The sequence below is a fragment of the Trifolium pratense genome, linkage group LG7 (assembly GCF_020283565.1).
Source record: "Trifolium pratense cultivar HEN17-A07 linkage group LG7, ARS_RC_1.1, whole genome shotgun sequence".
NCBI lineage: Eukaryota > Viridiplantae > Streptophyta > Magnoliopsida > Fabales > Fabaceae > Trifolium > Trifolium pratense.
The window spans coordinates 20,717,587-20,732,523 of NC_060065.1; the positions used below are offsets into that span (position 1 = coordinate 20,717,587).

The following is a 14,937-nucleotide window of genomic DNA, read 5'->3' on the forward strand; positions in this document are numbered from 1 at the left end:
CTGTTATTAGTTTATGATGGTTTCTCTCCCGACCCCCCTCATTTCTTTTCTACCCCTGAATTTCCATTTTTGCCCTTGGGGGTACTTCGGTTTATACGAACCGAATTTTTTTTGTCATGCTAAACAATTTCGGTTTATTGCAGCTTTGTTAGAACGGTCGAAATTGGTTCACAATTTTTTTAGTGTTTCTCATATTCATATAACAATAACAAACCTTACATTTCCTTAATTTCTCGGAATTGTTAAGATGAGGATTTCAAACCAAAATCTCAAAAGGTTGTTTATTCATTATAAGTTTGATCAAACTGAGAATTTGATCAAACTAGCTATTTCTTGGTAGTCAACAACACCAAATAGATGCAGATACCAATGCAAATGAATCATGATTCATGAGAATACATAAAGCAATAGGCATATTAATAGCATTCTCCTTATATTAAATATATTTTTCTTTAGACAAAGTGATAAACATTATATAAAACTCAAACACGCAATTGAGAAGTTTTATGTTCAAAACTTCAAATCCAAATGAATCAAGTACAAAATTAAGCACTTTTCATTCTAATAATAATATTTTTTTTGCAATTTTCCTGGTATATTATTTAAGCATAAAATGGTTGACAAAACTATAAGCCTTCACTTTTTTGTTTTGTTTTGAGATAAGCAACTATTTCTCCCTAAATTTTCTTCTTCTTTCATCCGAAAGAGGTAGTTTTGCATGATCTAGAACTAGAATGCCTCGATGCATCGTTTTTCATTTCTTTTAATCTAAATAAGTAGTTTCGACATAAGTTAGGTTTTTCATTTCTTTTTGGTGATTTCTTCGCCTCGGTGCGACGATGTTTAATTTCATGTCTTGGTACGGTGTTTGTTTGTTTTACAAACTAAATTCGCCAACGAAGCAGATCCAAAAACAATAAATTTTCCAATTACTTTAATTTTATCACATTATTTAACATCTATATGTTTTACCTCTATCTCTCTCTCGTACCTTTTACTTTATCCACTTTACACACGTTACAAAAATACACTGTAAAAAAAAAATATACATACAAAATTTGATTAAAAATTTACACACAAAAATCATTTGACAAAAGTTTAACCGTTCAAAAAAAAATGTTAAAAGGACCGCAATTTCACACAATTCAAACTAGAAGGACAAAAAATGATTCACAATGCTCTCCAAAACTGCAAATCATTCTTCATTAGATTTCATCACATCTTTAAAATACACAAATAATGTTTGTTACAAACAGGTTGATCAAACCTTGGACCACATTGATCCTAAATGCCAGAATGGTCCCTCAACCAAAAACTCAAATAATTTAAAGGAAAACTAGCTGTGTAAATCTGACCCTTTCAAAACAAGGCAGAAAACACAGATCTTCAACAAATGATAATGTTTTATGAGTGATTAATCAGGGAAAAGTAATAAAGGAGAAGAAAAAATAATAATTAGGCCTCTGCATCCTATACTATGTGCATGTAATCCCAGGGCATCCTACCCTTTTCCTTCTTTTGAACTTTCTAAAAGAACAACATCCGAAAAAGCCATAGGTTTAAATAACATGTAAAATCCAACCATCACAGTATATCTAGCACTCCATTACCACATGATTCTTTGTGCTGCGGTTGAGGTATGAAAATAGCAACGACAAGAGGATTTCGTCTCAGGCATGAAAGAAATTCATCCTTGTAAATTCTTCCATCTTTATCGACATCAAATAACACAAATAGATCATGGACCTACAAGTATCCAGTTAATACAAGTCAAACTACAAGAACAAAGAATGTTACCGGATGAATGAAACACTCGAGAGAAGAAAAGTAATTTATTTAGTAGATTAAAATTAAAATGGGTTACCTCGTCTTCATTCCAGCTGGGGATAGCAGATCGGATAAAATCTCGTAACTAAATTCAAACAAAAAATGAAAAGAAGAACAAGTTAGCGTTAATTAAAATTTCAACACAAGTAGTAAAGGCAAATAGGAGTATGATAGTTTATACTTCTTCTTCCACCATGTAGCCTTTTACTGCACCGCCACACTCAGCAAAGGCTGCTTCACAAGCTTGATGGAACCCTGGCTGTGTCATGACATGTGCAGATCCATACAAGAACTGGAAGCAACATACAGACGTGCATAGGTTAAGTGTCATGACTCATGATCAACAAAGATATTTAAAACCTAACTAATAACATGCAGTTAGCAGCTTTATGCCTTAAAACCAGTACAGATGTTATATGTAGTATTGAATAATTGATACTTCTACAGAGCACAGAAACGGGGTAAATTATTGGAAATTGTTACCTGTCTGAATGTAATTTTCCCGCACTTCTCCACATCAATGAATGAGAATATCTGAAATAAAATACAATCAACATGATAATCAAAAAACAAATGGGAGCAAAAAAAAACTCAGATCACACGAGATTTAAGGCTTTGGAAAGAGAGAGAACATAGATGGGAAAAGGAAATTATAATGAATTTCGAGATGCTAAAAGAATGGGAAGAAAAATTTACAGAAAAAAAAAATTTATTTCAAAATTACAAGCTTATGAATACACCATTCCATTTTACTTGCAACTTTTGTAGAAAACTTTGCTTCTATTTACTGTCATTTTCATAGTTCAATGCAACATTATATATTGCGAGAAAGAAATAAGTGGAATGAGGCAACCTATAGTTAGGGGTATTATAGGAGTAAATTGGCATGTGTAAATGGTATGTGTATATGACCCTAAAATGGCATCTAAAGAGGAACGGACGAAGTAAATTGCAGCAGTATCCTGATCGCAATTCCATATAATAGGCATAGTGCTCGTGAATTTAGCATAAAACTTAAGGTTTAGATTATCAACTCTGGATAGATTTAAAATTTAATCCCATAATATTTTGAGAAATCTTGAGCTATTTGGTAAGTTGGTAACTAACCTTTTCAGAAAGAGGACAAGCCTTGAGTCTTAAAACGCTCAAAAAGTCACGATATTGAACATGGCCACTGCAAGCAAGATATAGAAAAGTCACGATATTGAACATGAACATGGGCACTGAAGTGACAAGTCACCATTGGTTGTCATCAATATAATCTGTTCCATTTTTAATAAATAATAATAGTACAAGAAATTGTTTATACAAGAATGTGACAGTAGTACCTGGAATCGGGATTCATAGCTAAGAATTTATCCAAAAAGTCGACAGCTTCCAAGCTGCTTACATGAAATAACTGGAAAGAAACACAAATTGTTTTTATCATTCCTTCCAATATTACTAGCAGTATAATTTAATGAACAGAAAAATATTAATCACAAACAAACAAAATATTCAAATTGGAACTCTCTTTTTTAATGGTAGCCATTTCCATGCAAGGAAGGATGTTCAAGTTTAGATTGGCAATACCATATAGGCAGACCAGACAGGGAGAAACGGTGTGCAATACAATCACCTATCATTCAGATGCCACTATAAAATATTTCTCACCTTTTCTACTTATTCCTCAAAGTACAAAATTTGGCAAACACATGAACATTTGACAATGTTTCAGATTATTATAACAAGAGAAAGCATAATACAAGTTTTCTTTACTTCTACTTAGGGACGGACCGAAGTGTAACTGTAAGTAAATAGAGGCAGTCATATGTCATCCATATACTATATAGAACATATATATATAACAAATGTATGCCATTGTAATACCATATTTTTCTCCCTCTAAAAAGAGAACACTTACAGGCCACCATCAATTTGTCGAGTGAGCATGGTTCTATAACCTACCAATATATTTTGGACTGCAAGGTTGAAACCGTGCCTATAAAGGACAGTAGAAAATATCTTCATCTGCCTGTATGCAAACCACTTGCAAGGCAAATTCTTGGAATTTCCTATATGCAACAAGATCACATCATGCGCGAAGCTCTATTGAGATCTAGACAATGATAAACTAAAATGAACTAATCATTGTATATATAATGTTGATTTTTCTTGCGAGGTGTTTATTTTCGCCACTCCTAACAATTTTTTTTTTGGTTCTGTCTCTGCTTCTACTGTAAAGGAATTAAAAGAGAATAATAGTAGACATAAGCAGATAAACCAAAGAGCATAAGCCTTGGCACAATAGTTGCCATTGCTGCTCTGTTACTGGGAGGTCACATGTTCAAGTCATGGAACCAGCTTCTTGAAAGTGCAAGATAAAGCTGCCTACAACAGACCCGCAATCAGTATGCCCCTTCCTTGGACCCATTCATGAAAGGATCTTTATAGTTTATAGCACTAGCAATCCTGATTTCATATAACCAGAAAGGCCAGAAACGAGATGTAAAAGAACAAACACATAGGGAAACTGGAAAGCAATGCTAATTGCAATTCTTTGAGCAAAACTAAAGGTTTCCTGCAGGCCATTTATCTCTAGCATACATTGGCATAAACATAGGGATGCCATGGAATTTGCAACATGCTAGAGGAGAAATGGAATGAAAGGTTTAGCCTAAATAACCTATTAAAACAAACTGGCAGGGAAAAAAATTAACATGGACCTGATAATGGAAAAAAGTAAAATGGCGCATCTAAAAAATTTCAAAACTGAATCAAGCTCAGTTGGTTTTAGGGACTTACTGATTCGAACTTGGCCATTTCAACCATATACCTCGAGGGGTTCTCCTGCAGAAGTCAACATGTTCAAATGTCAGTGACTGACAAAATAGATTGCTAAGTTAGAATATAACACAACATCTATGGAAAAATATAAGTTAGAATACACCAAGTATGACATGAAATATTTAGCAGAATAACATAACAGACAAGGAAATATTTAATATAATCCTGATACCTAACATGACCATATTTAAATTATCAATTGACTACTTCACCCTCATTCCTTAAGGTTGTTAAAAACAGACCAATACATTACTTTAATACAAACAATACTCAAAGCAAGCATCTTGACATGTAAGAATGTCTGAAGAGTGGTCTGGTGCCTGGAAACTATAAAAGAGCAGCACAGGACTGAGCAATTGAAATAAAGAAAGGTCAGTGTGTGAGAATTATGACATTAAAAGGTGATAAAAAGGAGGACTTCAGCAAAAGAATAAAGGCTAAACCCTTCAGGTTGAAAATAGTTGGGTGTTATATTGATTAATACATAGTAATGAGGAATTTGACAAGAATATGGACCGTTGGAGAAGATAATAGCTCGACCATCTTCGCCTTTTATTTTTCTATGCATACAAGCATTGAGAATTATTTTTTCTTTTGGTTTTCCTTTTTAACTGGCCATGATCTAATTTATAATAACTGAACGGAAGAGAATACTATGATCAGTCAGCCCATAGATATAACGATTTTCTGAGCTAATTGTGGCAGTTAAATTTTATAATGGACTCGAAAATGAATAATGTAAGGTACACCATTACATTCCAATGCTACGGAATTTTCTTCGTAGTCATACTAGAATTTTCCCTGATTTTTCAAAAAATAAAATAACATTTTGGTCCATAGCATGAGACCTTCAGCTTGATCCAGATTTCCATTTCAACGGCGAGGAAGCAGTGTTTTGCAAGTTTGAATATGACCAGTGTGCACAAATAGGGGAAAAAAAAATTCAATATGTAAAAAGCAATTAAGTAACTACTAAGCATGAAGATAATAACCGAAAGAAATAGTAATAAAAACTGCACACCTGTTTTGCTTCTTGAGCTTTCATATGAAGCATTATATCTCCATAAGAATGTCCAGTTTGGACAGTATTCAATGCCGTTGCAATCGCATGGCTAGTCTGCATTTATCCATATATTTATTCTTAAATAGTTGCTGACTACCCACGTATACAAGGACTAAATTCAACAAAGAATCCAGTGTATTTATTCTTAATAACAGACAAGATGAAAAAGAGATAATATTAAACGATAAGGAAAAAAAAAATGTAGTGTTTACTTTACATAATACTGCTACTCTAAGTACCTCTTAAAAATTATTCTTAATTTTCTCTTTCTTCTATTACCACCCAGCATCATCATCTCGGCTTATCATAATGTTCTCTTTTATTAGAATGCATTTGTCCAACAGTCACTAACATTAAGCATTGCTAGTGTCAACTCTCAACAGCTGACCATTACAATTTTCCTTCGAGTTTAATAGACACATTGCAATCACTAGTCCTTAAATCATTATATAAGGTGGAGATCTCTTTATAAGATGGACCCAAGTTACTGATGTAGGAGGATTTCTTCTGTATTTTATTATTTTAGTTAGATTTAGTTTTATTATATTTTAGGTTGATTCCTTATTTTTATATTTCACCTAGGTTAGTTATTTTTATATTTTAGGTAGATTTGTAATTTTTATTTAGCTAGGTTTGTTGTTTTTAGTTTTACAATCTTTTAGGAGATTTGTTAATTTTATTTTTCACTCCTATTTAAGCAAAATTATTGTAGCCTTGAAGGCAGTTTTTGATTCAATAAAAATATTCGAGTTTTATCTCAACTTTCGGTGGACTCCGAAACCCTATTTTGACAAGTTTGTGTTTGCGGCTTGTCTTTATCCATTAGGTTTAGCGTTTTGCTAACCTAGCGCTTCCGTACTGCGTCAGTTACCCCCAAGGTCACTTTTTCATATAAAGTTTCTTAGACTTTGGGTCTAACTCAGCCCCACAATACCGGCCGGTAAGGTGGAGATCACCCAAATCTTTATAAGCTCTATTTAGACCCTATCACAAGGCAATGTAGGACTTGGAATTTTCTCCTTCTAACAACCAGGGCTATCGGACCTAGTGCGTGGAAAATACGGGTAGCCCAACAAGGGATATAGAATAGACTCTCATACAATCTTTGATTTGTGCCTATCTGATGTGAGGATTTTGCAATGAATTCCTTAGGTCGCATCTCTAGCCAATGTTGGACTTGGACTTTTCTCCAACAAAGTTTATAAAAATTCCACCCCGCAAGATTCCCAGATGCATGCTGAGGAATTTTCAACTCTTCAAATATATATATATATATATATATATATATATATATATATATGCATATAGAAGTTTGAAGGATCAAAATATAAAAAATAAATAAATTCTGCATTTTGCAAATTATGAATTAATGCAATCCAAAGTTAAAAGCTTAAAATATTCAAGAAAGATAAATATAGAAGTCCCCTAACAGTATGTGAATTGTGAGAACTGCGAAACAAAACAAGAATGCTCACCCTTTTACGAAAATGCACAGCAGTTTCCTTATCATCTAGAGGTGGAATGACAGGAAGATATTCAACCTGTTCAATTTAAGACGGAAGTTTTAAATTACTTCGACAAAATAAGTTTCCGAAGAACGCGGTAGATTAACCACCGTAAAGAAAAAAATAATCCATGGGAAAGTATACCTCGAAGAAGTTATGGAATTGAGTGAACATCCTGAACATAAGCTGTCCCAAAGAAACGTTACCCCTAAAAATAAGCAAGTAAAACAGCATGAGTGATAAGTTATGCCAACAAACAGCAGTAATGAAATGACAGGATATTCATAAACAAATTGCCTACCAAGATTGATCAAAGTGGACATGAGGATAGCGTACAATTATAGGCTGGATTGGGTACCCAGGGATAAATGCGCCAAGTTGGAAGGAAATAAGGTTCCGGCCATTAGTCGTCGTTCCCTCGGGAAATAAAAGTACTCGAGGAAATCTATCGCAAGAAGCCCTTCTCTGTTATTCCAGTCCTTAAAAGCAGATTTCTATATCAAACAGTTTATAAAATTGATAACATGACAGATTTATATGAAGAAATTCTTTTCCAGTATACTATATCTATTGCTCATTCCTTTTAGTTCAAATTAATTCTTGCATGTTGCTATTCAGTTCCAAAATCAGAAGCAAATGTAATTTTACAATATGTAAAATTCTTACTCAACTCTTAGCTTCTCTTCCACATTATAGGGCAACAATACTTTTCATAACTTAATTTCAATCTCAAGCATTCACATAGCATACTGTATCCTAAAACATATGCTTATATAAATCTTCATTGAGGCCAATAAAAACAAGAAATGCAAAAAATATAATTATTACTTTTCTGCACATGAACAAAATAGAGTTCCTATTAATATGTCTTATTGTGCTACTGCTCTCACTGAATATACTCTTCCTAAATTTTGATTAAATATATTTAAGAAACACTGCAGAGGCTTGGTTCTATAAGAAGAGCATTAGAATTTAGAAGCAACAAATAAAATTATGAAACTCCTGAAGATACATAATTTCAAAAGTTTACTAATGACAGTGGTATCACAGGCATAATTGAGAATTGAAGGGTAAGTGAGCATCAATTGACAAACATACCAACAATCGAAGAACATAGACAATTTTAAGATGCAGATCAAATAACAATAAGCAAACAAATAGAAATGTTTTACCTTTATTTCTCTGACAGCCTGCTTCCTTGATGATTGTGAGAACCTGTTAACATATATTACCTGCAAAAATAAAAAAGTGGAAAAACATAAAATGGTTGAATAACATAATTTCTTATAATTTTAAGTTTGTATACATGAAATGTGAGCACGAAAAAGATACCTGCATTGCTCTAATGATTGTGCCAACAAAAGGTATGGAGTCATGAGACTCAGATGCCACAATGGTGGGAAATAATTCATAAAAATAGAAGATAGGCTCAATATAAGATACATGATTAGATACGATTATTGGAGCAACATCCCTTGGGGCAGGTCTTCCCTTCCGTTTTATCCAATGATAGCTGCAATGGACAGAAACAAACAACAATACAGAGAAATTCATGGTTCAGAAATAATTTTAGCTGAAGTGTGTAAAAGGAAACTGAAATTAACAATCAAGTAAAAAAGTAACCCAAAAACTCGTGCTTCTTTCCGGTAAGACAGCATAAACAGGGTATCTAGCCTAGGTTTATATTCATACAAAATATATGCTTTGATCCATTCAACATGACAACTTAGCATCAAAAGGAAACACTGATTTTTATTAATTTAAAATATCAAGCATACTTTATTTCATTTTATCTCTGATCTATCCCACTTTCCTCACAAGAAATATCAATTATCTTATAAAAAATCAAGCAGAGATGGACACAAATTATATAATTACTCAAACAAAAGGCAATTATATCCTCCACTTACATGACACATGCATTTCCTTATATTTCCACCTTTCAATTTTCTCCCCTGTCCTAAACCACTAACAAAACCAAAAACTCTATTAACTCGTTAAACCAGTTATACACACATCGCAATAACCAGAAGATCACACGCCACATACCCATGAAAAACAAAAGAGAAAATAAGTCATTTCTTCATTCCTAATCCTAAGCTAAAATATTTTTCCTAAACAACCCAACTTAAATATCTACATCATTCCCTCCATTTTTTGTAAGCAAATTCTTTAAACCTGCTACATAATATACTTACGATGTCCCAACTCATACTACTAAACTACTTCTTTGAGGACACATTGTTCTCTCCTTACAATTGTTGTCAAACAGAGGCTACAGCAGCGCAATAGAATTGCAGTGTAGAGGAATTGAAAAGTTGAAGGAGCCATAGTACTATAGCTTGACGAAATTTAAACAAACCGCTATTCTCCACAATCAGGATTGACAACACTACTCCTTAATATGAGATTCCTTTGAAGCACAGACACGGACATCGGACACGACCGACACGTGGACACCCATAAAATTTTGAGAAAATGACACAATTCGATGTAATCACATATGTTGGTGTCAGACACCAGGACACGCCTTCGATAAGAAGTTTTGGTAATTCACAACACAACAAATGTCATGAACTCTAATGGTGCACAAACACGGACACCGGACATGATTCGAACACAAACACGTCGACACCAATACAGTTTTGAGAAAATGACATAATTCAATATAATCACATGTGTCGGTGTCAGACACTGACACATGTCGGACATAGAACACGCCTTCGATCAAGTGTTGGTAATTCAAAACACAACAAATTCCATGAACTCTAATACTAATTCAATTCAATCAACATATTTAAGCACAAAAACCAAAAACATGTATCCAATCCATATGTCCTCCACACCCAATACAAAATCAGAAATCACACACACACATACATAAATTTTACTAAGATCCAAAATTCTAAAAATTAAATAACATAAATTCCAATTACAATATGAAGTCAAGTAAACTATATTACACCAAACTTAATCAACTCTAAAAAAAAAAAAAATATTGAAAAAAAAATAAAATAAGAGAGAGAGAAAGAAAGAGAGAGCATTGAATGTTTATAGTACGAACCCAAAAGAGAAGAGAATGAATCTGGCAGATATTCTAGTGACCCACATAATTCTACATCTCCACTTAGGCATAGGATTTTCTTTATCTTTCCAACCATAAAGTGCCAACTTAGTAGCCACATATCCAATCGCTAAACACAATCCAAAAATCACTAACCGAATCAAAGCTATAGGTAAACACAGTATCGTCTTAATCCATTCATAAAAGCCTCCAATTCCTGCTTTATAGTTATCGAACGGGTCCACCGTTATCGCCGCCGGAATAGTCAACTCTCCGCCGTCTTTGCAACCTAAAGCAATGAACGGATTGGAAATTGGAGTTGAGGAGACAGAATCGGAGTCGATTGTGACGATTAGATGATCGGAGGTGAGGAGTGGGGAGGTGATACTGTTGTTGTTTTCCGCCATGGATGGAGGAGTATACGGTGGTATACGAATTGAATACGGTTTGAAAAAGTGTAGAATTGTTAAACTGTAGTGTTGTTTGTTTGAGAGTGGCAAATGGAAATGAAAGGAATGGAGTATCTTTAAATTGAGATTCTTTTTTTCAATTGTTTATAGAGGGAATGGGAAAGTGATATTTTTGCTTAGGATCGCGAGAAAATTTATTTATTTATTATTTTATTACAAAAATTAAATACTAGTAGTAACGTGTTTTAGATCAGATTTTATGTTAGTTTTTTAAGGAAAAATATATTAAATAGTCAAAAAATAAAAGAATTTAATTTATATGCACCGTCGGTGCAAAATTATTTTGCACATTTGTCCAATAATATACCGACACATCATATATGATAATTAAAAATACATGATGTGTCACATTCATTAAATGATGTGGCAACATGTCATTGGATGTATGTGTAAAAAAAATTTACACCGACGGTGCACAACAATTAAACTCAAAATAAAAATAGATCAAAAGAGAGATCAAATAATCAGATTTGATGAATTTTATTTTATTTTGTTGGCAAAAGGTCAGACTTGATTTTTTGTTAAAAAACATATAATTATATTTTCGTTAAGAAAAATAATATATAGCGTGTCATATTACACTTGAGTATTTTGCTGGATTATTGGCTTTAGTGGTTTCTTGGGTATTTTCAATAATACTTTTACGGTAGTATTTCACGGTCTTAGGATCGCAAGGGAACGTGGTTACAAACATATTCATTGTTACTCTGATTCTCAAATTGTGGTTGATGTTATTTCAAAGGATCTGAACTCTTTCCACCGTTATGCGACGGTCATAACAAGCATCAAAGACCTTCTTCAGTTGGATTGAGAAGTCCGTCTTTCTCTTTCTCTTAGGGAAAGTAATGCTAGTGTTGATTTTTTGGCGAAGTCAAGATTGGCTAATGATGACAAATTGACCTTTTGGGAATCCCCGCCTGCAAAGATGGAGAGCATCCTTTAGTCTGATGCTTTAAGGGTGCTTCACCCTCGTTCTTGATTTTCTTTTTCTTTCTACCTCCTTTTGCTATTGTACCAAAAAAATATTAACCGGTATCTTTAGGGGGATAAAATAAATGTTGAAAAGATAACTTTTTGCACTTTAAGATATTGAATACACAAGTTTTCAAGACAAAAATTTCTTAGTAATATGCTCAATTAATATCTCAGGGGTACTGTTTAGCATTTTTATACTCCCTCCGGTCCTTAATATAAGAAAAAGTTAACTTTTTAGATTCATAAAATGATTGATGTATTTGGACTAAAAAATAGACAAAATACATTCAACATTCTATGAATCTAGCTAGAAAACAAACTCTTTGTTATATTAAGGACTAGAAGGAGTATTTAATTTATGGAGAAAACTTAGGTCAAGTACCATACATCATTTTGGTCCATGTTCTCCACTTAAAATTTGACACATCAACAATTTTTTACCATACATCCTATGTTTCCATTTTTAGTGTTAATTTGTTAAAAGCTGACATGGAAAAAATTGTTCATGTGTCAAATTTTAAGTGGAGAATAGGACCAAAAGGATGTATGATACTTGACTTCAATGTCTCAACTCATCACCCGAAGAATCTTGTGGTTAAAGAAATTATTTGGTTGCCCCCGCTATTTAATTGGATAAAATGTAACATAGATGGTGCTGCAAAAGGGAACCCTGGTTTAGCTGGTTGTGGAGGTATCTTTAGAAACCATGTTTCAGATATGCTATCCTGTTTTGTTGAACCTCTTGGTGCTACCACTTCCTTTCAAGCTGAGTTATGTGCAGTCATGTCTACAGTAGAGATTGCATACAAGATGAACTGACATAACTTATGGATTGAATCGGACTCGGCTCTTATTGTGCTTGCTTTCAACAAATCCAACATTATGGTTACTTGGAATCTAAGGAACAGATGAAATAATGTGATGTCTCTTTTCAAGCAGATGAATGGTATATTGACTCACATATATAGAGAAGGGAATCAAGTTGCAGACAGTCTTGGAAATCATGATTGTTCTTTATCTTCTTTCACTTTTTGGTTGCATGCTCCTGATTATTAAGGAGAGCATGTTGAACAACAAATTAGGTCTCCCGAATTTTAGAATATGTAATTGATGGAGTTTTGGTTTTTGCCCCCTCCATAGTGTTTCCTTGTTTCTTTTTTATATATTTGGTGTTGGTTTAAAAAAAAAATTTAAGAGTTTAATGGAGATGCACTAACGATGAAAAGTAGTTTTACACGATCATTTAATAAAAAATTATTATTTTTCCATGTCGTATCAATAAAGTGAAGTTAGCAGGGTGACGTGACAGAAAACATGGTTGATATTGGTTGACATTGTAAAATTATTTTTATTAATGGATATTCCTTTTTCTCAAAGTTTAAAAAGAAATATTTAGAGATTTTGGAGTTGTGGTTTTTATTTAAGCATATAAATATATTAAAATAAATTAAAAAAGTACAAAACTGAAGGGGGCAAGGCCAATAACTACACAAAAATGTAAAAATCAACTTTGAAGGGTATTTCAATGGTAATGGAAAGATGGTGACAACGCTTCAAAAACAAGTTGACGCTATCGTAAACAGCATCCAAACCACCATCATAGTGGCAAAAGCATGGATCCACCACCAACACCAGAAACAGATCGATCATGATAGAATTGTGTCACCACCACCTACCTTAACGACTCCAAACCCACTAGCGCAAAGAGGCAACAAATGAAAACTGAAACTGCAGAGAATACAAGCTACCAAAGTCCAAAGATCAGTACCGCCAACAACCCACCAGAAACAAATCTAAACCCATCACAAATTAACAATCTCGACCCATATGGGCGGGCAAAAAAACGACAACGAAGGAGGGTTAATTGAGAAGTATCGGTGGCGGCCACCAGAGAGGAATGAAGTTAGAAACAACCTCGAACGGTGAAACCAGTGATGTGGAGAGAAGCTCTTGTCGCATTGACCACCACTGTTGAATAACTACATCGCAGAGAAAATGATTTGGATTGAAAGAGAAGGCGACAAATCTAATAATGACTTAGAGAAAGGTTAGAAAGAAAATGGTTTAGAAAGAAAGATAAGTTGATGGTTACATTTACTTTCTTCGAATTTTTCATATTTCTAAACTTTTTTCTTTCTAACCTCTCTCTAAATCATTAGACAAAGAAAATGTGAATTTATATTTTGAATTATATAGAAATGAATCTTAAATTTTTTTTTTTTTATTAAATGAATCTTAAATTTTGCTATTACATATATGTGGCTTTTTTTATGGATGAGATACAAATAATTTCGTAAACTGTTATAACTTAATGTAAATAGGAGCAATAGTATAGATTGAGAAGAGAGAAAAGAATAGTGTATGTTATTCACCACTAGGATTAGGGTTACAATATAGTGATACATAGTATCTATATATAGGTAAACATAATGGGCCAATTACATGGGCCAGGACATCCACTAATAATATTCATAACACTCCCCCTTGGATGTCCATCGAGGATATGCCTCATTAAAACCTTTACTAGAAAAAACCCGGTGGGAAAAAAATTCTAGTGAAGGAAAAAGAGTACAACATCCTTTGTGTTTGAACTGCCTCATTAAAAACCTTACCAGGAAAACCCAATGGGACAAAACCATGGTTAAGGGAAAAAGAGTGCAGAACACAATTATATCTCCCCCTCATGAAGACAATTATATCTGAGACGAATAAGAGCAATTAATCTTCAATATAGTTGATCAGAAGCTTTACTTGATGATGACTTTGTAGAAAGATTTGATTCTTCTTCTTTAATATAATCTTCTCTTAATTAACTGTTGATGCAGTATTATCTTCTTCAAATTTATTGTATGTGTAGAATCACAAACTTCAACAAAATCACACTCTGAACTTTCTGAATGTAGTGTTAAAACTTCCACATAATCGGATGATATTGTTGTATCTCTAAGATACAAATTATATACTTGACTTTGCTCCAATATCTTTGAGTTTATTGATACCATCACATACATAATTAGCAAAATGCAATAGTGTTCTCAATTGAACTAAAATATGGTCCTTCAAGACCAATTCAAGTAAGTGATCATTTTCTTGAGACATGAAATGATCTTTGTTCACATCAAGTGACAATAAATTATATTTGTTAATATCAAATATATTTCATTTCAAACTTTTCTTTAATCAATAGATTTCAAGAACTCTTCGAGA

The 14,937-nt window shown here is 33.2% G+C and overlaps 1 protein-coding gene across 1 annotated transcript; it reads right to left on the reverse strand.

Moving 5' to 3' along the window:
* Positions 1-1,181: 1,181 nt before the first annotated feature.
* Positions 1,182-10,838, reverse strand: LOC123897324 (lysophospholipid acyltransferase LPEAT2). Its single transcript, XM_045947915.1, has 14 exons — positions 10,286-10,838; positions 8,554-8,734; positions 8,394-8,453; positions 7,523-7,686; positions 7,366-7,429; positions 7,192-7,257; positions 5,675-5,770; positions 4,612-4,656; positions 3,156-3,226; positions 2,935-3,001; positions 2,311-2,361; positions 2,009-2,119; positions 1,865-1,912; positions 1,182-1,746 (listed from the first exon to the last, which is right to left on the reverse strand). The coding sequence occupies exons 1-14, from the start codon at positions 10,690-10,692 to the stop codon at positions 1,585-1,587; spliced, it is 1,593 nt and encodes a 530-aa protein (XP_045803871.1). The 5' UTR covers positions 10,693-10,838; the 3' UTR covers positions 1,182-1,584.
* Positions 10,839-14,937: the final 4,099 nt, after the last annotated feature.